At 44.2% G+C, this 23,003-nt stretch overlaps 1 protein-coding gene across 8 annotated transcripts in view; it reads right to left on the bottom strand.

Annotated features, from left to right (window-relative positions):
- Positions 1 to 23,003, bottom strand: part of LOC123757627 (kynurenine/alpha-aminoadipate aminotransferase, mitochondrial) — a 279,339-nt gene that overhangs the window by 121,744 nt on the left and 134,592 nt on the right. For 7 of the 8 annotated variants that reach the window (XR_011229091.1, XM_045741458.1, XM_069326946.1 and 4 more), the window contains one exon: positions 9,722 to 9,871. The exons of the other annotated variant lie outside the window; for it this stretch is intronic. Coding sequence is in view for 6 of the 7 variants with exons in the window: in XM_045741458.1 (XP_045597414.1) it covers positions 9,722 to 9,871 (150 nt within the window). In the remaining variant the exon portion in view is untranslated. The remainder of the gene's footprint in view (positions 1 to 9,721; positions 9,872 to 23,003) is intronic. 8 annotated transcript variants of the gene reach the window in all.

Raw genomic sequence — 23,003 nt, 5'->3', positions numbered from 1 at the left:
GAAATGAAAACAAAAGAAAACACCTCCGAAATCTCACAACAAGCAAACTAGCAGCCAGAAACATCGGCCACCATGTGATAGTAATGCAGGCTGTGCCAGCCACAGTGCACCTCACCAGCAACAAACACCCCACAACCCAGGGCAAGACGGCCGGCGCAAGACAAAAGCCTTGGGCCTACTCCAAGGTCGAGGACAATCCCCCCAAGTGAGGAAGCCCTGTAAAGGAGAGTGATTCCCTAACACCCCAGGGAAGCTAACCCTGACGGCAAGGGCAGTACTCACAGAACACCTAGGGAAGGTAACCCTAGAAGCCTGCAGTCCTGAAACCCTGTAGAATTCCAGGCCATTAAGGCAAAAATTCATTAAAAATATTGCAGCCTGGGTCGACGTCCAACCTCCAGCACCATCAGCCAAGAACTGAACTGGAGAGTAGTGCAATTTGTGGGGGATTCTTTTGCTATTTTGAAGACATAGCTCGCAATTTTCTACCAGACAGTGGTCTGTATTGATTTGCCTACCTTACGGGGTGAATTCCCTGCATCAAGGCATCAAGACACTATATCAGTAGGATAGCTTCAGGGAGCCGACGGGGCTTCTTGCAGAAAAAATACATGTTGGTAACCCTTGGGCATCTCAGTTGCAGTGTCTGTTCTGCTGTAGCATTAGTTTTTGTTTTGCCTGAATACTAACTGGTGGGTTTGTTATTCTAAGCTGATGGTTTTAACATCTATTTTGTAAAGCTTTAAGTCTATCTTTGCAATGTCAAAAGAAGCGAAACTACAATTTTAATGACGATTTCCAGAAGGAATTCAATTTTATTAACACTTAAACAACAGTTGTGGTCATATGTTTATTCGTGGGGTAATGCAGTTATCATCATATATGACAATTTAAACAATTATTGTCTGGGATTTACATGTATAATGCAAATATGGATATAATAGTTCTCTGTGGATGTGATGGAGTTTACCTTGATCTATGAAAAAATCCTGCTATTGTTTCATGGTTATGTTACTATGTGAATGCAGTTATCATCATGAATGTTACTTGGTGAATGTGGTCATCATCATCATTGTATACGATTCCATTATAATTACATGATATGTATATCAATGATGTTCATATGGTTTTCACAACTCCATATAGTTCCCATAGCCCGTGCTACTTGGAACTTTGTTCCAGGTAGCCAATCTTTAACAACAACCATATAGTTGTAATGAGGAATACCAAGTTAACCAATCATCAACTGAACCATTATCATATGTTTTGTGAATTAGCAGCTTGTGAGCAGCACACTGGTGGCTTATGCCTTTCTTTCAATCTATATTCTCACCCATATGGTGCCAATAAAGCCAAATGTCATCACCTAGAGCCTGACACCATTGTAAATTATGTTCATATCTTGTTTGCTGCTGTATATGGTTGTAATAGTGTATACCAGGTAAACAAATAATCAATTGAAACATTATCATATGTTATGTGAATTATGTGATTTATCAAGTCATTCAACACACACATACTCTTGTATATAAGGAGAAACAAGTGATAAACAATCAGTGAAACATTCGAGAATAACACAGGGCATTTGAGAGAGCAATCTGGAATCAGATTCCAGTTTTATAGAGATCGATGACCTCGATGACCTCGATGACCTCAATCGATGACCAAAGCAAACATGGATTTAGAGCGGGAAGATCATGCCTTTTACAACTACTAGACCACTAAAACAAAATTACTCAAGCACTAGAAGAAAAACAGATTGCAGATGTAGTATACACAGACTTTGCAAAGGATCTGATAAATGTGACCATGAAGTGATAGCCCACAAAATAAGGTTAATATTAATAAATGGTAAAGTAGGACAATAGATAATAAATTTTCTGTCAAACAGAACATTAAGAGTAACAGTTATCAAATGAAATCGAGTCTAAGCACAGTGAAAAGCTCTGTAACACAAGGTAGTCCTTGCACCACTGCTTTTCCTTATTCTCGTAACAGATACTGTATAGACAAAAATACAAGTCAGAGCTTTGTATCATCTTTTGCAGATGATACAAAACCCAGCATTGAATGTAATGAAATGTCAGTTTCTGGGGAAGCCCTGTTGAATCCCTGACACTATCTCACTGGTCAAGTGCCATACTACAGTGACACCTCGGCTTACGAATGCCCCTCTTTACAAACATTTCGGGTTACAAGCTTAATTTCTTCGTAAAATCTGAATCAGGTTACGAACTTTGCCTCGGGTAATGTAGTTTGTTGATACACGTATGGCCGACCTAGCTCATGGTGACACGGTGACTGCGCCTCAGTTTACCAGTGCCTCCTGCCTAGTGACAATCACACCTGAATTCTTTGTAAAGAATTTCGGTGCTTTTTGAATTTTGGGGCATTTGAACATAAAAGTTATTATTACAGTATCCACTCAATTTAACAGCCTCTTTTATACCGATCTGCCGGTAATAACGACCGGTTTGGGAGACCGGTATTTAGAGCCTCATATAGCGGTCTGGCGGTTGATATTGGGTTTGTCTTGGCATCAGAGGGTCCTCACATGGCAAGGAGGTCACCTACCCCTTTCATCCCCTCTCTCACCCTCACTGAACCTCTCCCCCCACACCCTCACTTTCTGCCTCCCCCCCCCCCCCCCAAGACCCTTCTAGGAAATGGCTCAGTAGACTGCCAGCCAGCCAGAGACAGCCTGGAGAATCTCCATCTAATAAAGCATTCATGAAACAAGTATTTTATAACTTTTTATTATCCTAATAATATTACTAAACAAAATCTGTAAGCAAAAATATATATGATGTACATCCAGAATTAAATAAAGAAACATCTGGTTAACTGGGTCAAGTGTTAGGCTTATCTCTTCCCTTCCCCACCACCTACACACACACCCCCCATACTTCCCATACACACGCTCTCTGCTTCACCTCAACATCCATCGCTCCATCCCTCCCTTCCTCCTTCCCTTCATCACTCCCCTCCATCACTCACCTCCATCCCTTCCTCCCTCCTTCCCTCCCCCCTTCCCTCTCTCCCTCCCCTCCATCCTTTCCTCCAGCTCTCCCCTCCATCACTTCCTCCCTCCCTCCCTCCTTCCATCCTTCCCTCCTTCCCAGCTCCCTCCCTCCATCCAATCATCCCTCCCTCCCTCCATTCAACCATCCCTCCCTCCCTCCTTCCCTCCATCCCTTCCTCCCTCCTTCCCTTCCTTCCTCCCTCCATCCCTTCCTCCCTCCTTCCCTTCCTTCCTCCCTCCATCCCTCCCTTCCTTCCTCCCTCCATCCCTTCCTCCCTCCTTCCCTTCCTTCCTCCCTCCATCCCTCCCTCCCTCCCTCCTTACATCCAAGCATCTGATTGCGAGCCGGTCCCTTCCCCCACCACCAACACCCCCCCCCCTACCCCCAAACTTCCCATACACTCTCTCGCTCTGCTTCACCTCAACAACCTGAGGTGAACCTCAACACCTCCATCCCTCTCTCCCTCCCTCCATCAATCCATCTATCCCTCCATCCATCTCCATCTTACCATCCATCTCCATCTTACCATCCATCTCCATCTTACCATCCATCTCCATCTTACCATCCATCTCCATCCACTCCCTCCCTGCCTACCACCTAGCCTCTGCCTGCCTGCCACCCTCCCAGCCTACCACCCAGCCTCTGCCTGCCTGCCTCCCTCCCTCCCTGCCCCTGCCTGCCTCCCTCCCTCCCTGCCTCTGCCTGCCTGCTTCCCTCCCTCCCTGCCTCTGCCTGCCTGCCTCCCTCCCTCCCTGCCTCTGCCTGCCTGCCTGCCTGCCTGCCTCCCTCCCTGCCTCTGCCTACCTGCCTCTGCCTACCTGCCTCCCTCCCTCCCAGCCTCTGCCTGCCTGCCTGCCTCCCTCCCTCCCTGCCTCTGCCTGCCTGCCTGCCTCCCTCCCTCCCTGCCTCCCTCCCTCCCTGCCTCTGCCTGCCTGCCTGCCTCCCTCCCTCCCTGCCTCTGCCTGCCTGCCTCACTCCCTCCCTGCCTCTGCCTGCCTGCCTCCCTCCCTCCCTGCCTCTGCCTGCCTGCCTCCCTCCCTCCCTGCCTCTGCCTGCCTGCCTCCCTCCCTCCCTGCCTCTGCCTGCCTGCCTCCCTCCCTCCCTGCCTCTGCCTGCCTGCCTCCCTCCCTGCATCTGCCTGCCTGTCTGTCTGCCTCCCTCCCTCCCTGCCTCTTCCTGCCTGCCTCCCTCCCAAGCTCTGCCTGCCTCCCTCCCTCCCTCCCTGTCTCTCTTCCTGCCTCTGCCTGCTTGCCTGCCTCCTTGCCTCCCTCCCAAGCTCTGCCTGCCTCCCTCCCTCCATGCCTACCACCCAGCCTTTGCCTGCCTCCCTCTCAAGCCCTGCCTTCCTCCTTGCCACTCCCTCCCTGCCTACCTCCCCAGCCTCTCCCTGCCTGCCTGCCTACATTTCAGCCTCTCCCTCCCTGCCCGCCTGCCCACTCTGCCTGCCTGCCTACATTTCAGCCTCTCCATCCCTGCCTGCCTGGCCATCCACCCACCAGTCAGCCATCACTGACACAATGAGTGCATTTGGAGCCAACATGGTGCACAGATGTTCCTTGATTGTGCAGATATGTCCAACAAATTCCCGGAATGAACAGTCCAGCCTCATGACAAATCAAAACAATGTGCCGTGAATCTGTGATGTCACAGGGTAGAAGGCATTAGAGTGGTGGACCCAGTGGTTGTCTGTATAAAATATCTGAATGTTAAAAATACCTGAATGTTACTTGAAAAATTACTGACACTTAACATCGGAAATACCGGAGCTCCGGAAATAACGACCAAGGTACAGCCCCATATAGGCTGTAAATCGAGTGGATACTGATATATATATCTTGCCATGGGTCCCAAGAAAGCTAGTAGTAAGGTTCAAGCCAAAAAAATATATGTGAGAATGACCATAGAGGAAAAACAAGAGATCATTCGTAAACATGAAAATTGTACACGGGTTGTTGAACTATCTAGGCAGTACAACAAATCTATGTTAATGATGTGCACTGTAATTGCTAAGAAAAGGACATTATGAGTGCTAAAGTGGCAAAAGGTATATCAACAGTCACAAAACAAAGAACACAATCACTTGCAGATGTTGAAAAGTTATTAATTCACCCATTAATTAATTATTAATTGCAAGCTGTAGTAGGCCATTGTGTTAACCTTTTTAAAGACAATGTGATATGTTACTTCAGACAAGTGTTTCAACATAGGGAAAACAAGTGTCACTAGACTGGTTTTTAGTGAGGGAAAATCAAGCAGTGAGCCACAAGCAGGTCCTAGTGGTATGCAGGCAAAATGTTCCCTTCCAAACACTAACACCTCCTCTCCTCCTCCTCCCCCCCCCCTCCTCACCATCTTCCATACACCAACAAGAGTCATCAATAAAGGTAAGCAATAACCTGTACATACTTTAGTGATTTGGGTGAATTAGGTATAAAATTTAATATGAAGTAAATATTTTGGGAAGTGTGGAATAGTTTAATTCAATTTACATTATTTCTTATGGGAAAATTCACTTCAGTTTACGAATTTTTGGCTTACGAACCGTATCTGGGAACGGATTAAATTCGTAAGCTGAGGTACAACTGTACTTGACTACTTGACTGTCACAGTTGCTGAGTTCTTTTAAGCCTACAGGGGGACAAGGGCCAGAACCAGGCCCCCTCAGAGAGGCAAAGGTAGCAATGGCCATGAACACTTTACTTTTAACCCTTTAACTGCACAGCCTATAAATATGACACCCCCCAGTACGCAAGAAATAAATTCTCGGGAAAAAATTTTTTTTAGTTCAGAAAGTGTCAAAAACCCCTCCCTGTATATGGGTACAGCAACGAAATTTCGAAATTGTACTTACTTTGGCTGCTATGGGGTCCATAAGGTAGCGCGTGACATCATCATTCCCCGTGCGCCCGGGGCGGGGTGCGCGAGTTGCCGCAAATATATTTTTGTTCACTTTTTGCGCACAGTTCCATATACATTTTATTTGTTTTTATGTGCTAATCCTATGTATAATGAACACATACACCATATTATGGCAGTAAAACATCCGTACTGTCCAAGGACACTGTGTTACGTGCATGACACGAAGCGAGCGGGGACCCCAGGTCACATCTATCGGACCCATGCGCCCCCTAGGGAATTCCCAGGGTCCTGAACGTTTACTTGAGGAGGACTCACACTCAGGTAAACCCAGGCAGGGTACTGCTAACCGGCGCCCAAAACTACCAAACAAACTCTCTAAAGCTGAACCTCAGGGATGTGTACACTCACGGGGACCAAGCAGGGGACACCACCAAGAATCAAGGTGAGGCCAAACACCAGTGGCAAATGGGGCAGATCCCCCCCACCAAGGCAAAACCAAAAAGAAAAACAAAACCCCGCAAGAGGACAACGTACCCCAAGGAACAGAACCGGCCGCTGTGATTGGTAACAACTAGCTGCACAGCACCCTGCTCCCCTTACCAGTGCAAAAACTGCCTCTTACCTGAAGGTAAACTAGGGAGACAAAACATCCAAGTACCCAAAGGGCGGCCGAGAAACCGAGCAGGAAAACGGACACACAGAGGCAGACCCCAAGGAACTTGTGGAAGGTAACCCCAAGCTCAAAGGGCAGTACTTACAAGGCACCTAGGGAAAGGAACCCTAGGCACATGCAGCTCAAGTACTGAAGAATAACTCCTGGCTCTCGCACCTCTGGAGTACAGCAGCCACACACAAGGCACAGCGCTGTAAAAATACTGGAGCCAGAGCACACAACCGAGCCGATAGCATCAGCCTCAAGAACAGGGGTGTGGATTGGCGGCGAGGTAGGTCTGGGGCTACCCCTTCCCCCTACAGGGAGGGGGGCGCTGCGCAGACAGCGGCACGACGACGGGTGATGCCATACTAGTTTGCTCGTTTTTGTTTGGGGAGTGCTATCCACTCGTTCGGTTTTTGGTTGCAATTTTCACCAGAAAAGGGGGTTTGTTTTGGGATGCCTACCTTTCTGGGTGCCTAACCCGGTTGATGGCAGACATAGAATGCTTCCAATTACACGGGGGTTTCTATAGGCCATTGTTCCCCTTACCTCTTTAGAGGGGGCCAGGTTCTGGCTCGTGGTCCCCGGTAGGCCATAATAACTCGATACACATGACTGATGCCAAAGTCTATCATTAGCATATTGGCCTAGTAAGCTCCTACGAGCCATAGGAGCTCCCCCCCACCCAGGAAAGAGGCGTTGACAGAGCAGTCGTCAGATGAGGTCTGCTCCGCCCGAGCTGTCAGGCAGAGGTTGCCACAAAGATATTTTTACCTAATTACTTCAATGTCTCTGTTTTTTTTTTGTTTTTTTTTGCAGCAATTTTATTCAATAGTGTGTATTATGATATATTTATATAATAAAATGTGTGAACCATCACTGTACTCAAAACTATTGTGTTCATTTTAGTGATTCAATTATTATGTTTGTAAAACAATAAACAAATAGTTTTGCTGTTATTACACTATATACACATGTTATATATACGTATCTGCATGTTTTGTTCACCATAACAAACCACTAAGTTGGCATTGTGAGTCAAAAAGCAATGAAGAGTGGCCATCACTCACCAGCCAGCCAGCCACTCGCCACCACTCCCTCACTCACTTCCACACTTGCCAACATACTCCTCCCACCATACTGTTTTTGCTTTTATTCACTATACACACACATTAAATATAAGTATCTACATGTTTTGTTCACCATAACTGTACATCTAAGCTTTTATGGTGAGTAAAGACAATAAGGCGTAGCTACACACACAGTCAGCTGGTGGCGGCCACCCTCAAGTCCAGACGCACTAATATTTCTCCTTCAACAATACTGTTTGTAGTGTTATTACACTATATACACACATTGTATATAAGTATTTACATGTTTTATTCACCATACCTGTACAAATAGGCTAGTATGGTGCCCAAAGATCATACTGGTCACAAGTAAACAATATGAAAAGTCGTGCAGACAACGCACCTCCTCACCAAAATAGCGGCTCCCAACATACTCCTATTGCTGTTATTACACTCTATACACACGTTATATATAAGTATCTACATTTGTGTTCACCATAGTGAACCACTAAGCTGCTATGGCGGGTGCAATCAATTAAAGTTGGCCCACACAGAGTCAGAAGACGATGCCACCACCCTCCCTCCCACAGACTTACTCCTCCCTCCATGGAGCACAGAGCTAAATATCACCTCAATCCTGCTATTATCAGGATCCTGGTCAGTTTTATCACTGTCAAGGGTCTTCTGTAATACTATCATCGTTAAGTAATAGCATGTACATATATATACAGGGGTACCTCGGTTTAAGAGTTTAATCCATTCCTGGAAATGGTTCATAACCCGAAAACTGGTAAACCGAAGCTAATTTCCCAATAAGAAATAATGGGAAATAAATTAATCTGTTCCTGACTACCCAAAAAATCCTCACTTCAAACTAAATTGTATACCTAATTCATCGAAATCTACGCTACCAAAGTATGTTCAAGTTATTACGTACCCTTGCTGATGACTGCTGTTGGCGTATGGAAGATGGTGAGGAGGGGGGGAGGAGGAGAGCTGTTACTGTTTGGAAGGGGAGTCCCCTTCCATTATAACATCAGGCAGTGAGGACTTCTCGGGTGTACACTCTCTGGCATGTTTTGCCTGCATACCACTAGGTCCTGCTTGTGGCTCACTGTTTGCTTGTCTTACTAAGAATCTGTTTAAAGACACTTGTTTTTCCCTACATTTTAACACTTGTCTGTAGTAAGACATCACATTGTCATTTAAAAGGTCAATGCAACGGCCTGTTACAGCTTTATCTGGGTGAGTTTTTTCAACAAAACCTTGCAGTTCTTCCCATACTTCACACATATTCTTAATGAAGAAGGGACATCCTCTACTGCCTCTACTCACAACTATTTTCTTAGGTTGAACCTTACCACTGGCTTTCTTGGGACTCATTGTGAGATATATAATAACAACTTTTATGTTCAAATGGCTAAATATCCAACAAAACACAATAAATCCTGGTGAAGAATTGAGGCGGGATAGTCACTGGGAACAAGGCACTGGTAAACTGAGCGGGAATCGCTGTGCCACCATGCGCTAGGTCGGCCTGAATGCGTATCAACACCCTCGTATCCTGAGGCAACGCTCGTATTCCGATACAAATTTTCCGAACAAATCCTGCGCGTAACCCAAAAAACTCGTAACTAGGGGAGCTTGTAATCCAAGGTACCACTGTATTTTGACATTCTTAGGCGATGCTGTGGTCACAAGCTGAACAGCAGTGCTGTGCGCTCATGCTGTGTGTGTCCGCCTTGGTGGCTCGCTCAGTACTGAGGCTCTCACACCCATCAATGTTGGCCACGATTTTTTTTTTCTAGATGGCGCCTGCCAACTATCAGTCGTGGCTGCAGTATAGCTGCCCCTATCCCACGCGGGGCGTTTAAAGTATAGCGCTAGACACAAAAACAGCTATTAATGTATTGCGCGGTACTGGTTTTGTTACTGAAATCATCTCTATATATGTATTGCGCGTTCTAAGGGTTAAACAAATCGGAAATTTGAAGCTATCTCATTGAACTGCTTGTTTGAAATAACTCATAATTTTGTAGTATTACAATAACTTGCAAAATAATATATTCTGTTAGAAAATCATGCTCAACAGTACTGTATAGAGAATATCCTACCTTCATATCTCCAAATTGTACAAAATAATAAGGGTCATCTTCAAGAATGATGAGATTGTATTCTGAGGCAATTTTATAAATCTCCCAACGTCGTTCTTCAGTGAAGGACACTCCGGTAGGATTGCATGCATTTGGATTGATATATAATACCTTAAGTAAAGAAAAAGAAAAAAACAGATTTAGAGTAAAATTACATTAAAGGTAGATTAATTTTTTTACATTCAACATTGAGTAAATATGAAATGGATTTTTCTGGGCTATGCCTTTCAGATGGTCTATAAGACATCCACTATGTTCTCTGGAGGAGGGTAATGACAGTCAGGTAGTACACATTCCCTACACCAGTTCAGTTGGGACCTTTACAGGAAGTCTATGAAGAGTCATTAAAGGTGCTAGGGAGTCACTGGAGATGAATTCAATCCAACCTGAAATGGCTGACTTGAACTCCATAAAATCTTGAAGTGTAATTTCTTGTTAGTGATCAAATGTGAGTACCATATGAGGTCTACACTTGAACTATTCACTGTCAGGAAATCTTGCACTGTACTGCCAACCACCACCCACTCCTTCAGCTCCCCCTCATTCTTACTGAACACAAACATGCTGCAAACAGGAAAAAGGAAAAGAAAGGACTCGGAGCAATTGAATGGCACCGAGCTATTGTATGCAGTAGTCCCCCAAAGTAAGCTTAACAAATAAATTACTAGTATATGAAACCCGGTATTGAATGTAATGAAATGCTTTTTTCAGGTGGGTCCTTGGTGGCTTCTTGTTGCTAGCTATTACCTGTTGAAGATCTCAGGGGTTAATGACCCCTGTGGTATGGTCTTTGACCAGGCTTCCTGGTTGCTGGTCTGATCCACCAGGCTGTTTGATGAGGCTTCTTGCAGCCTGATGTATGAAACACAGCCTGGTTGATTAGGTATCCTTTGAAGGTGCTTGTCAAGTTCTCATTTGAACACTGCAAGAGGTCAGCCAGCTATGTCCTGTATGTGTGGAGGAAGTGTTTAAAAAGTCTTGGGCCTTTGATGATGATCAAGTTCTCTCTCAGCATACCTATGGCACCTCTGCTTTTCAGTGGGGCTATTTTACACATCTGCCATGCCTTCTGGTCTCATATGGTCTTATTTCTGTGTGACGATTTGGAAACAGTCCTCCTATTATTTTCCAAGTGTAGATTATTATGTCTCTCTCTCACCTGCACTCCAGGGACTACAGATTTAAAGTTTTAAGGCAGTCCCAAAAACTTATGTTTTATTGAGTGGATTCTAAAGGTAAAGGATCTTTGCATGTTCTCCTAGTCAGCATTTTCTCCAGCTTTGAATGGAGCTGTTAGTGTGCAACAATATTCCACTCTAGAGAGCACTAATGTCTTAAAAAACTAGTGATGAATGTAATGAAACACCATTTTCTGGGTGAGACCTGGAGGCTTCCTGGGGCTATCTAGGCTAATATGGATATATTAGCTTTCTCGCATCAGTCAATATGCATGGAGTTCTTGCCTACCGGGGACCAGGGGACCACGAGCTAAAACCTGGTCCCCCGCAGAGAGGCACAAGGAACAATGCCTATACTGTAGAAGCATCCATGTAGTTGGGAGTATTCTATGTTTGCCTTCAACCGGGTCTGACACCCAGAGAGGTAGGCGCCCCAAAACAAACCCCTATTCCGGTGAAAATATTGCTATTGAAAACTGAGCGAGTGGACAGAACTCCCTAAACAAAAATTAGCAAACGAGCATGACATCATCACGTTGCCGCGCTGCTGTCTGCGAAACCCCTTCCCCCCTCTGTGGGAGGGGAAAGGGGGAGCCCCTAGACCCCTCGCGCCAGAGATCCACCCTTCAGTTCTTAGGCTGGATGTCAAAATACGCAAAAAACAACACTGTCCAGAGAGAGGGAGGGTGCCGGGAAGCCTCCAGGTCTCACTCAGAAAATGGCGTTTCATTACATTCAATGCTGGTTTTCTGGGGGAAGCACCGTTGGCTCCCCGGAGTTATCGCACCAAAGATAAGGAAAAGGAGGGAAGGACCCGGGAGGCAGATGCTACCCGCCATAAACTCAATATCAAGACATCTTGAAAAACCGAAGGACCCTTCAGATGACTCGGGAGACCTAAACTCTGGAACAGGAAGGAAGAAAGGAAACCTAGACAACTGGGAGTAGAAGAACTCCCAGAACCCCATCAAGCAGGTATTAAGCAGGTAACCCAAAGCACGTCCTCGGCCACAGAGGCCATGATGCGCAGAAAACAGCACAGAGGTCCAACCGAACACAACACATGTTGCACCCTTTCCATGATGAACACAAGCATGATGCACCAAGATAAAACTTTCAGGCATCCCTGTGTACAGGAGTTGTAGCTGATGTGTGGAAAAAGGCTAACGTAGTTCCAATCTACAAAAGTGGAAGCAGGGAAGACACCCTTAATTATAGACCTGTATCACTGACAAGTGTAATCAAAATATTGGAAAAAAATAATTAAAACTAAATGGGTAGAACACCTGGAGGAAAACGATATAATATCGGACAGACAGTATGGTTTTCGATCTGGAAATCCTGTGTAACGAACTTACTCAGTTTTTATGATCGAGCCACAGAGATTTTACAGGAAAGAGATGGTTGGGTTGACTGCATCTATCTGGACCTAAAAAAGGCTTTCGACAGAGTTTCCCATAAGAGGTTGTTCTGGAAACTGGAACATATTGGAGGAGTGACAGGTAAGCTTCTAACATGAATGAAAAAATTCAGAACTGACAGAAAAATGAGGGCCGTAATCAGAGGCAAGGTATCGGATTGGAGGAATGTCGCGAGTGGAGTACCACAGGGTTCAGTTCTTGCACCAGTAATGTTCATTGTCTACATAAACAATCTACCAGTGGGAATACAGAATTACATGAACATGTTTGCTGATGATGCTAAGATAATAGGGAAGATAAGAAACCTAGATGATTGTCATGCCCTTCAAGAAGACCTGGACAAAATAATTATATGGAGCAACACTTGGCAAATGGAATTTAATGTGAATAAATGCCATGTTATGGAATGTGGAATATGAGAACATAGACCCCACACAAGCTATAAATTATGTGAGAAATCTTAAAGAATTCTGACAAAGAAAGGGATCTAGGGGTGGTTCTAGATAGAAAACTGTCACCTGAGGACCATATTAAGAACATTCTGCTACACTTTCTAACCTCAGAATTGCTTTTAAATACATGGATGGAGAAATACTAAAGAAATTGTCCACGACTTTTATTAAACCAAAGCTGGAATATGCAGCGGTTGTATGGTGCCCATATCTTAAGAAGCACATCAACAAACTGGAAAAGGTGCAACGACATGCCACTAAGTGGCTCCCAGAACTGAAGGACAAGAGCTACGAGGAGAGGTTAGAGGCATTAACCCTCAAACCACGCATATCATAAGTAAATGATATCAGTGACAAAACCGAAATCGCGCACATCATTTATATATGATTTCGTGTCAAGCGCTATAATTTAAACGCACCGCCTGGGATAGGGGCAGCTATAGTACAGCCACGACCGATAGTTGCCAGATGCCACCTAGAAAAAAAAATCCAGGCCAACATTCTTGGGTGTTACAGCGTCAGTATTGAGCAAGCCACCAAGCCTGGCGCATACAGCATGAGCTCACAACACCGCTGTTCAGCTTGTGACTACAGCATCGCCTACAAATACCATAATATAAATGATACTGCTATTATTTAGCAGTGATAGTATTACTGAAGCCCCCTGACTGTGATAAAACTGACCAGGATTCTGATAATAGCAGGATTGTGGTGACATTTAGCGCTGTGCTCCATGGAGGGAGGAGTAAGGCTGTGGGAGGGAGGGTTGTGGTGTCGTCTTATGACTGTGTGGGGTCACCATTTATTGACTGCACTTACCATACCAGCTTAGTGGTTCGCTATGGTGAACACAAATGTAGATACTTATATATAACGTGTGTATAGTGTGAGATAACAGCGAGAAGAGTAGGTTGGGATCCGCCATTTTGGTGAGGGAGGAGCGTCGTCTGCACGACTTGGCATGGTGTTTACTGATGGCCACTATGGTTTTTGGGCACCATACCAGCTTATTTGTACAGGTATGGTGAATAAAACAGGTAGATACTTATATATAATGTGTGTATATAGCGTAATAACACCACAAACAATATTGTTGGAGGACAAATATTAGTGCGTCTGACCTTGAGGGCGGCCGCCGATCAGCTGACTGTGTGAGTAGCTACATCTTTGTGCCTTTACTCACCATACAAGCTTAGATGTACAGTTATGGTGAACAAAACATGTAAATACGTATATATAACGTCTGTGTATAGTGAATAAATACAGAAAGAGTATTGTGGGAGTTGAATGAGGGTGAGTGAGGTGGTGTTGAGGGAGGGAGTGGCAGTGAGTGGCTCGCTGGTGTTTGGCGGTCACTCCTCATTGCATTTTGACTCACAAGACCAACTTATAGTTCGTTATGGTGTACAAAACATGCAAATACTTATATATAACCTGTGTATATAGTGTAACAACAGCAAAACTATTTGTTTATTGTTTTATGAACATAATAATTGAATCACTAATATGCACACCATAATTTTGAGTACAGCGATGGTTCACACATTTTATAATATAAATATACCACAATTTACTGTATGGAATAATATTTCTGCAAAAAAACTAAGAAAAAATCAATCAGAGACATTGAAATAATTAGGTAATAATATATTTGTGGCAACTGCCGTCTGACAGCTCGGGCGGAGTAGACCTCGTCTGGCGAAGGCTCTGCCAACGCCCCTTTTTTGCCACACTTCCCTACCCTATTGCGGCTAAAATATCACACCTACGATTTTTTTGTTATTTTTTCCGTGATCAGGGAACAAAAATGAACACTTCTATAAGACGAAAGAATTTTTTGGAATTTTTTTTTTTGTTGCGCCTGTGGGTGTGAATTCCATTTGGGCCCCTAGCGGTTTGAGGGTTAACCCTTCAATTGCGCATCCCATCATATGATGCTTTGGAGTACTACGCAAGATTTAAACGGCTCGCGGATACACGGGGTTCACCACACCTTCATCAGGGCTCTTGTAAACAGACGTCATTTAAAAAAAAAATCGTGGGCCAAACCCCAGGGTGTTAGGGGCCTCAGTATTGAGTGAGCTACCAAGCCTGACGCACGCAGCATGAGCTCACAGCACTGCTGTTCAGCTTGTGACCACAGCATCGCCTACAAATGCCATAATATACTTGTTCATGCTATTATGTAGCGATGATATTATTAGAGAAGACCCCTGACTGTGATAAAACTGACCAGGGTTCTGATAATAGCAGGATTGTGGTGATATTTAGCGCTGTGCGCCATGGAGGGAGGAGTAATGCTGTGGGAGGGAGCAAGGTGGCGTTGTCTTTTGAGTGTGTGTGGCCACCTTTTATTGACTGCACTCACCATACCAGCTTAGTGGTTCACTATGGTGAACACAAATGTAGATACTTATATATAACGTGTGTATAGTGTGAGATAACAGCGAGAGTAGGAGGTTGGGAGCCGCCATTTTGGTGAGGGAGGAGCGTCGTCTGCAGGACTTATCATGTTGTTTACTGATGACCACGATGGTCTTTGGGCACCATACCAGTTTACTTGTACAAGTATGGTGAATAAAACAGGTAGATATTTATATATAATGTGTGTATATAGAGTAATAACACCACAAACAGTATTGTTGTAGGAGAAATATTAGTGCGTCTGGCCTTGAGGGTGGCCGCCACCAGCTGACTGTGTGAGTAGCTACGTCTCTCTGCCTTTACTCACCATACAAGCTTAGATGTACAGTTATGGTGAACAAAACATGTAAATACTTATATATAACGTCTGTATATAGAAGCAAGAACAGTATGGTGGGTGGAGAATGGTGGCAAGGCAGGTGAGGTGAGGTGAGGGAGGGAGTGGCAGCCAGTCACTACCTGCCACTGCCACTGCCATTGCCACTGCCACTCAGCATACCAACTTAGTGGTTTGTCATGGTGAACAAAACATCCAGATACTTATATATAACCTGTGTATATAGTGTAATAACCAACAAAGTATTTGTTCACTGTTTGATGAACATAATTGAATCAACAATACGCACACCATATTTTTGAGTACAGCGATGATTCACTCATTTAATTATATAAATATATCACACTACACACTATTGAATAATATTACAGCAAAAAAACTACAAAAAATCAATCAGAGACATTGAAATAATTAGGTAATTATCTCTTTGTGGAAACTCTGGCCTGACAGCTGGCGATCAACAGACCGCCTGGGGATGCGCGCTGAGTCAGCGCCTGATTTCTGTCACACGTCCCCGCCCTATAGTGGGAAATATATGCCACTTACGATTTTTTTATTATTTTTCCCGTGATCAGTGAACACAAATTAACACTTTCGCGCTCTCGGCGCTCAAAAAAAATCAATACCCCAGATACTTTCGGCACTTCGCGCGCCTACGCGGTAAGACCGAAAAAGTGTACACTCTTTTGACTGTCCTGACAATAATTGAAGGCGCACGTATTTAAATTTGGTATCACTGTGTTCGCAATGAAATTGTCTATAAGAGCATACCTATAAAATGCCGCCCAAGCATAAGGAGTATCAACACCAAATAAAAAACTATGCAGATCACTCGCCGAGAGCGCCAAACAGCAACAAAATGTTTCCACTCTCTTAATGGTTGCGAAGCCTACAGTTGTCCTACATCGCTAATTTTGGTATCATTGGAATCGGAATAAAATTCTCTACACGGACATATGCATATGAATGTTTAATATAGGTAATTGCCCACCCGCAAGAGTGTGTGAAGTGGAGAGTAGTTAGCCGCGAGCGCACTGGCGAAAACACAGGGGGGAAATCATGCTTGGAAAGTTTATACATTTATACGTTTCCTGACCCTACTTTTCTATGTACGTATTTCTTTTTTATACCAATGTGTTCGCAATAAAATTTTCTATAAGATGAAATGTATAACATTTGTACAAAGCATGTGTAAGAGAAGCGCCAAATATAGAACCACGTCGCTCAGTATGCGTTCGCGGCATACGTTTTCGTTCGTTTGATGTTTGTCATGTTTATACTTGTTGAAACATATTATAATTTGTATGACAGTGATCGCAGTAAAATTCCCTACACAGACATATACATAACACATACAAATATTTCCCACGTGTTGGATATATCAACGGCTAAAGGGAACCCACTGCCATACGGCCGCCACACCCGCCACACCCCCAAACATACTTTGTTTTTTGTTTTTTTACTCATAGAAGTTTATGTGATATAATATTCATTCTGGTACCAAAACATTCGCAAATAAATTCTCTACAAAACGTATATAATATAACTTCTTATAGATGATAAAAAATTCCAAATAGGTGTACTTACCCTGTCTATGTTGATTGAAGATCAACAGTTGAGCATTTTTTCTTCACTCCACCATCTTCAGGCTTCTGATCCTGAAGTTGCTCATCTGATGTTTCTTAGGTGGAGTGAAGCTGTTGCCGGTGGTTATTTTTTCTCCACCCAAAATATCTTTCTTCGGTGGTACCTTGTGTAGCAAGGCGCAGCGCACAGTGCCACATCACAAGTTTTACATCCATATATCACGTCCCTCCTTTTGCCAGACTTGAAACAAACACGGCATCTTCTTTTTTTAGCCAAGTGCACGAGTTCATGCATCAACTTGTAGTTGAGACGTTGTTCTGAATCTATAATTATTCTATTTCTTGGATGCACTGGAGGAATATTGTCTTCTACAGGAACCACCAAACTTGTAGTAGAATCTTCTATGAAATCAGAAACATCAAGTGGTTCTATGTCCTCAATGTCCATTTCAGAATTTGTGGTTGATGAGTGGGCTTGAGGTGTTGAGGTGAACAGAGGACGCCTCGCACCAGATGGCCCGGGTGTTGAAACTGCCGCGTCAGCAGGAGGAGCTGCGCTGGCATCTATGTCGGGAACATGTGGCATGCTTGTTGTTGTTGGCCATTCCTCGCTGTTCCACGCCAATAAGGCTGAGTCATAAGGCTAAGGCCAATCTGAGAGTATCCCCATCCATTTCGGTTAAAAATGGAATTTATAGAAATATTTTTTCGATGGATGAGAAAAGTAGGCTGTTATGCGGAATCGTAAGAAAAAACGGCGACGAGTTATCTCTAATCTAAAGCGCGAAAGTGTTAACAGGTTAGGAGGAAAAAATAATTTTTTTTTTTTTTTTGGTATGCGCCTGTGGGTGTCAAATGGTATATAGCTATGCGCCATTTAAGGGTTAAATATGCAAAAACTAGAAGATAGAAGAAAAAGAGGCGATATGATCACTACGTTCAAAATAATAACAGGAATCAATAAAATTGATAGGGAAGAATTCCTGAGACTGGGAACTTCAAGAACAAGAGGTTATAGATTTAAACTAACGAAACAAAGCTGCCGGAGAAATATACGAAAATTCACTTTTGTAAACAGAGTGGTAGACGGTTGGAACAAGTTAAGTGAGAGGGTAGTGGAGGCCAAAACCGTCAGTAATTTCAAAGCATTACATGACAAAGAGTGCTAGGGAGACGGGACACCACGAGCGTAACTCTCATCCTGTAACTACACTTAGGTAATTACACTTAGGTAATTAGCCCCAATCTGACCAACCAGGCATCAACAACCCAAGGATCCCCCCCTCCTCAGAAAAACAGCAGACCCATTCGAAGCCAGAAAAGAAGGAGACGGCCGCAAACAAACAAACCTACCACCAGGACCAAAAGAGCAGAAACTCCTGTGCCGGAGGAGAGCATGAAGCTCCCCGACCCGACCTCTGGAGGCCAATGCCAACAGGAAAAAGAGCCTTAGAAAAACAATCCTGAACCAAAGGGGCCACAACAAACTGAGGAGAAGAGAGAAAAGAGAGCACCCGGTCCAAAGACCAAGACGGCTCTGGCAGCTCATGAGCAGGCCGGAGGTGAAACAACGCACAAGACAGCATGCGGAACGGAGCTTTAGTAACATCAATACTGAATGCAAGCTGGAGCAGCTCCACCAGCACAGCACAATACGAGGCAACAGTATTCGGCATAAAATGACAGTTATAGAACAACCTAGAAAGGAAGGACAAACAACCCTATCAGAGACCGAAGTACACCTAAACAGTGATAAGAAAAACCTGAAGGACCACCAGGAAACTTCATACTGCCGCCAAGACGACGCATGCAGGTGTGAGACCAACAACAAAGCCACTCATGCCCCATACAAGTGATGATAGACCCAAGTCAGAAACTCCAGATGCGAAGACTCAAGGAGACAAATGAACCAGTCACGTACTGGGCTGGACCGATCTGCTGAAAGAATCAGTCGTGGGAAGATCCTCGCCTTCGGACACCGAGCAAGCAGCACCTGAAACCAAGGCTGAGCCGGCCACCAAGGAGCCAGAAAAGAAAAAGAAAGCCCCATAAAAGGACAGCGTGCCCAGGAAGAACAAAGTCAGCCACTATGATAGGTAAAGACTAGCTGTGCTGTACCCTGTGCCCCTACCAGTGACGAAAACTACCTTCTTTCCGGAGGCAAATAAGAGCAGACAAAAACCCCAGCTGACTCCAAAGGCAGCCAAGTACTGAGCAGTCAAGACACAGCAGAGGTAGATATCAAGGTGACTTGTGGAAGGTGGCCCCAAGCCCCAAGTGCAGTACTTATACGGCACCTAGGGAAGAGAACCCTAGGCACATGCAGACCGAGTACCAAAGAATATTACTCTTGGCTCGCACACCACCAGTAGAGACAGTCTACGCCACAAGGCACAGACACTGAAACAAAATCTGGAGCCAGAGGCACATGACCACACCAGTATCACATCAGCCAAGAACTGAAGGGTGGATTGCCAGCGCCAGAGTCTGGGGGTCCCCCTTTCCCCTCCTGGGAAGGGAGGGGGTTGCAAAGACAGCAGCCCAGCAACGTGATGGCATCATTTTCATTTGGGGAGTTCTGTCCACTTGTTTGGCTTTCAGTAGCAATATTTTCACGAGAATAGAGTTTTGTTTTAGGGCACCTACCTTTCTGGATGCCAGGCCCACTCAATGGCAGACACAGAATGTTCCCAACCACACAGGGGGTTTCTATAGGCCACTGTTCCTCGTACCTCTCTGAGGGGGGGGGGGGCCAGGTTTTGTGTCGTGGTCCCCGGTAGGCAAGAACTCCATGCACATTGACTGATGGCAGGAAGCTAATATATCCATATCAGCCTGTATAGCACCGGGGGTCCGGCGGGGCTTACCCCAGAAAGTATCATCATCAGTGAGGCATCTCTTGTTTGGAAAGTTCTTGTTATCCAACCTGTTATTTTTCTTGCAGCTGGTACAGCAACTTTCTTGTGTTCTTTAAAAGTGAGGTCTTCCGACATGATTACTCCTAGACCCATTATATTACTCCTTCAAACTATGCTGCACTTTATATCTTTATATACTGCTTATATATATGAGCCACTACAGCAGGTATTACAGAGCACACAGCAGGTATTAGAGAGCACACAGCTGGAATTAAAGAGCACACAACAGGTATTACAGAGCACACAGCAGGTATTAGAGAGCACACAGCTGGAATTAAAGAGCACACAACAGGTATTACAGAGCACACAGCAGGTATTAGAGAGCACACAGCTGGAATTAAAGAGCACACAACAGGTATTACAGAGCACACAGCAGGTATTAGAGAGCACACAGCTGGAATTAAGGAGCACACAACAGGTATTACAGAGCACACAGCTGGTATTAGAGAGCACACAACAGGTATTACAGAACACACAGCTGGTATTACAGAGCACACAACATGTATTACAGAGCACACAGCAGGTATTAGAGAGCACACAGCTGGAATTACAGAGCACACAGCAGGTATTACAGAGCATACAGCAGGTATTACAGAGCACACAGCAGGTATTACAGAGCACACAGCAGGTATTACAGAGCACACAGCAGGTATTACAGAGCACACAACAGGTATTAAAGAGCACACAGCTGGTATTACAGAGCACACAGCAGGTATTACAGAGCACACAACAGGTATTACAGAGCACATGGCAGGCATTGCAGAGCATCCAACATGTATCACAGACCACACAGCAAGTATTACAGAGCACACAGCTGGTATAACAGAGCATACAGCAGATATTACAGAGCACACAGCAGGTATTACAGAACACAAAGCTGGAACTACAAAGCACAAAACAGGTATTACATATCACACAGCATGTATTACAGAGCACACAGCAGGTATTACAGAGCACACAGCTGGTATTACAGAGCACACAGCAGGTATTACAGAGCACATAGCAGGCACTACAGAGCACACAGCAGGCATTACAGAGAACACAGCAAGTATTACAGAGCACACAGTAGGAATTAGAGAGCACACAGCAGGTATTACAGAGCACACAGCAGGTATTACAGAGCATATTTAAAAGGTGACACCCCTAGGGTCAACACTTGCAGCAGAGGAGCTCCAGCATATTTCAACAATCCTAAGTATTGTAGTACAGGTTGATGATAGTGAGTGGTGTCCCAGAGAACATAAAGGTATAGTGCTTTTGAAAAATAGGTGAGATAACAGGAAAGTGCTAAGGGAAGTGAAAAATCAGATGAGAAAAAGTTGCCCTAGTGTTTACAGTGCAGAGAAGAACATTCAAGATGGCCACTGGCAAGGGGAAAAACAAAACAGAGCTTAATTTTGAGGGATTCAATGAAGAAAGCATTGATATTAGCAGTCTACATAACAAGTTGGTAAATTTAGATACTATAGTGAACTCTCATGTAGAAATAATTAGTAAATTGAAAGAAAGTAATGACCATTTGAATAGCAAAGTTTTATGTCTTGAGGGTTTAGTGAAAGACTTGCGCAAGGATAAGAATCAATTGGAAACAAATTGCAAAGCCATGGAAGAAGAAAATAAACTCTTAAAAATAGCTTTGGAAGAAGTTAAAGAAAATTTAAACATAAATGACTACAATAGGTTAGGCAAGGAAATTCAACAGGAGAAACAGCTTTTGTCAGCACAGATGGAGGAAGTTACACAGGGAATAGAACAGTGCAAGAAAGATATGCAACTCACTTATGCACAAGTGGCCAAGGAGAAGGAAAAAATAGAAGAAGCAGTAAAGGAAGTCAAACACTGCAGCAACCAAGATAAAACAAACATTAGGCTAGAAGTGAGGAAAGAATTGGCATCTAACCCGAAGTTGGTGCAAAACACAGTTGATCGGAGTAAGTCCCTGATCATTTTTGGCTGCAAAGCAAAGGCGATAACATCTAGGTCAGAAAGAGCTGTAGAAGAAGCTAAAGTAGTAGATAAAATTGTTGGCCTCGTGGAAGGTCTTACAACCATAGAGAATGTGTGCGACTACAGGAGAATAGGCAGGTACGTAAAAGGAAAGATTGACCTTTGAGTATCACCCTAAATGGTGCCAAACTGATGGAAGAAGTACTAAGGAATGCTAGAAAATTACAAAGTGATGAGGATGGGAAAGTGTGGTCGTTAAGACGAGATCTTTCAAAAGAAGATAGAGAGAAGCTGAAATTGAACCTCGCCGAGGCAAAACGTTTAAATGAGAGCAGGAATGTAGAAGAAATCAATTCTTTTTTCTACAAAGTGATAGGGGTAGGCATACCTGTAAAGTGGTACATAAAGGCAAACCAACAAAATCGTTTGAGAGAGGGGGAGTGAAGAATAAGGAGAGGGGGAACACGTTCCTGAAGATTGCATACACCAACATAGATGGACTGAGAACGAAGATACTGGAGTTAAGTGATGTAATACATCTGCAGACACCAGACATTGTTGCACTCACGGAGACAAAACTTGAAGATGTTATTTTAAATGAGGTCATATTCCCAAGGGGCTACTCAATTTGGAGACGGGACAGAAAAATTAGGCAAGGCGGTGGCGTTGCTGTGCTGCTGAAAGAACACCTAAAGGTGAAGGAAATAATGACTGCCAATCCACAAGAAGTTGACATAATAGCACTAGAGATCTGCCATGAGGATGATAAACTAATGATCATAAATGCATATAGTCCACCGCCAAGCCACACAAGGTCAAAGGAGGAGCTAGATAGTAAACGAGAAGGTCTTATAACAATAATGAGAGAGATTATAGTGAGAGCGGGTAACGATAGATCACGACTGTTGATAGTCGGCGACTTCAATTTGAAATCCATAGACTGGGAAGCATATGAAGCTAAAACAGAAGATTTTTGGACC

The sequence above is a fragment of the Procambarus clarkii genome, chromosome 19 (genome assembly GCF_040958095.1).
Source record: "Procambarus clarkii isolate CNS0578487 chromosome 19, FALCON_Pclarkii_2.0, whole genome shotgun sequence".
Taxonomy (NCBI): Eukaryota; Metazoa; Arthropoda; class Malacostraca; order Decapoda; family Cambaridae; genus Procambarus; species Procambarus clarkii.
Note: the sequence above shows the minus strand (reverse complement) of the source record. Positions and strands in the feature narration are given on the sequence as shown.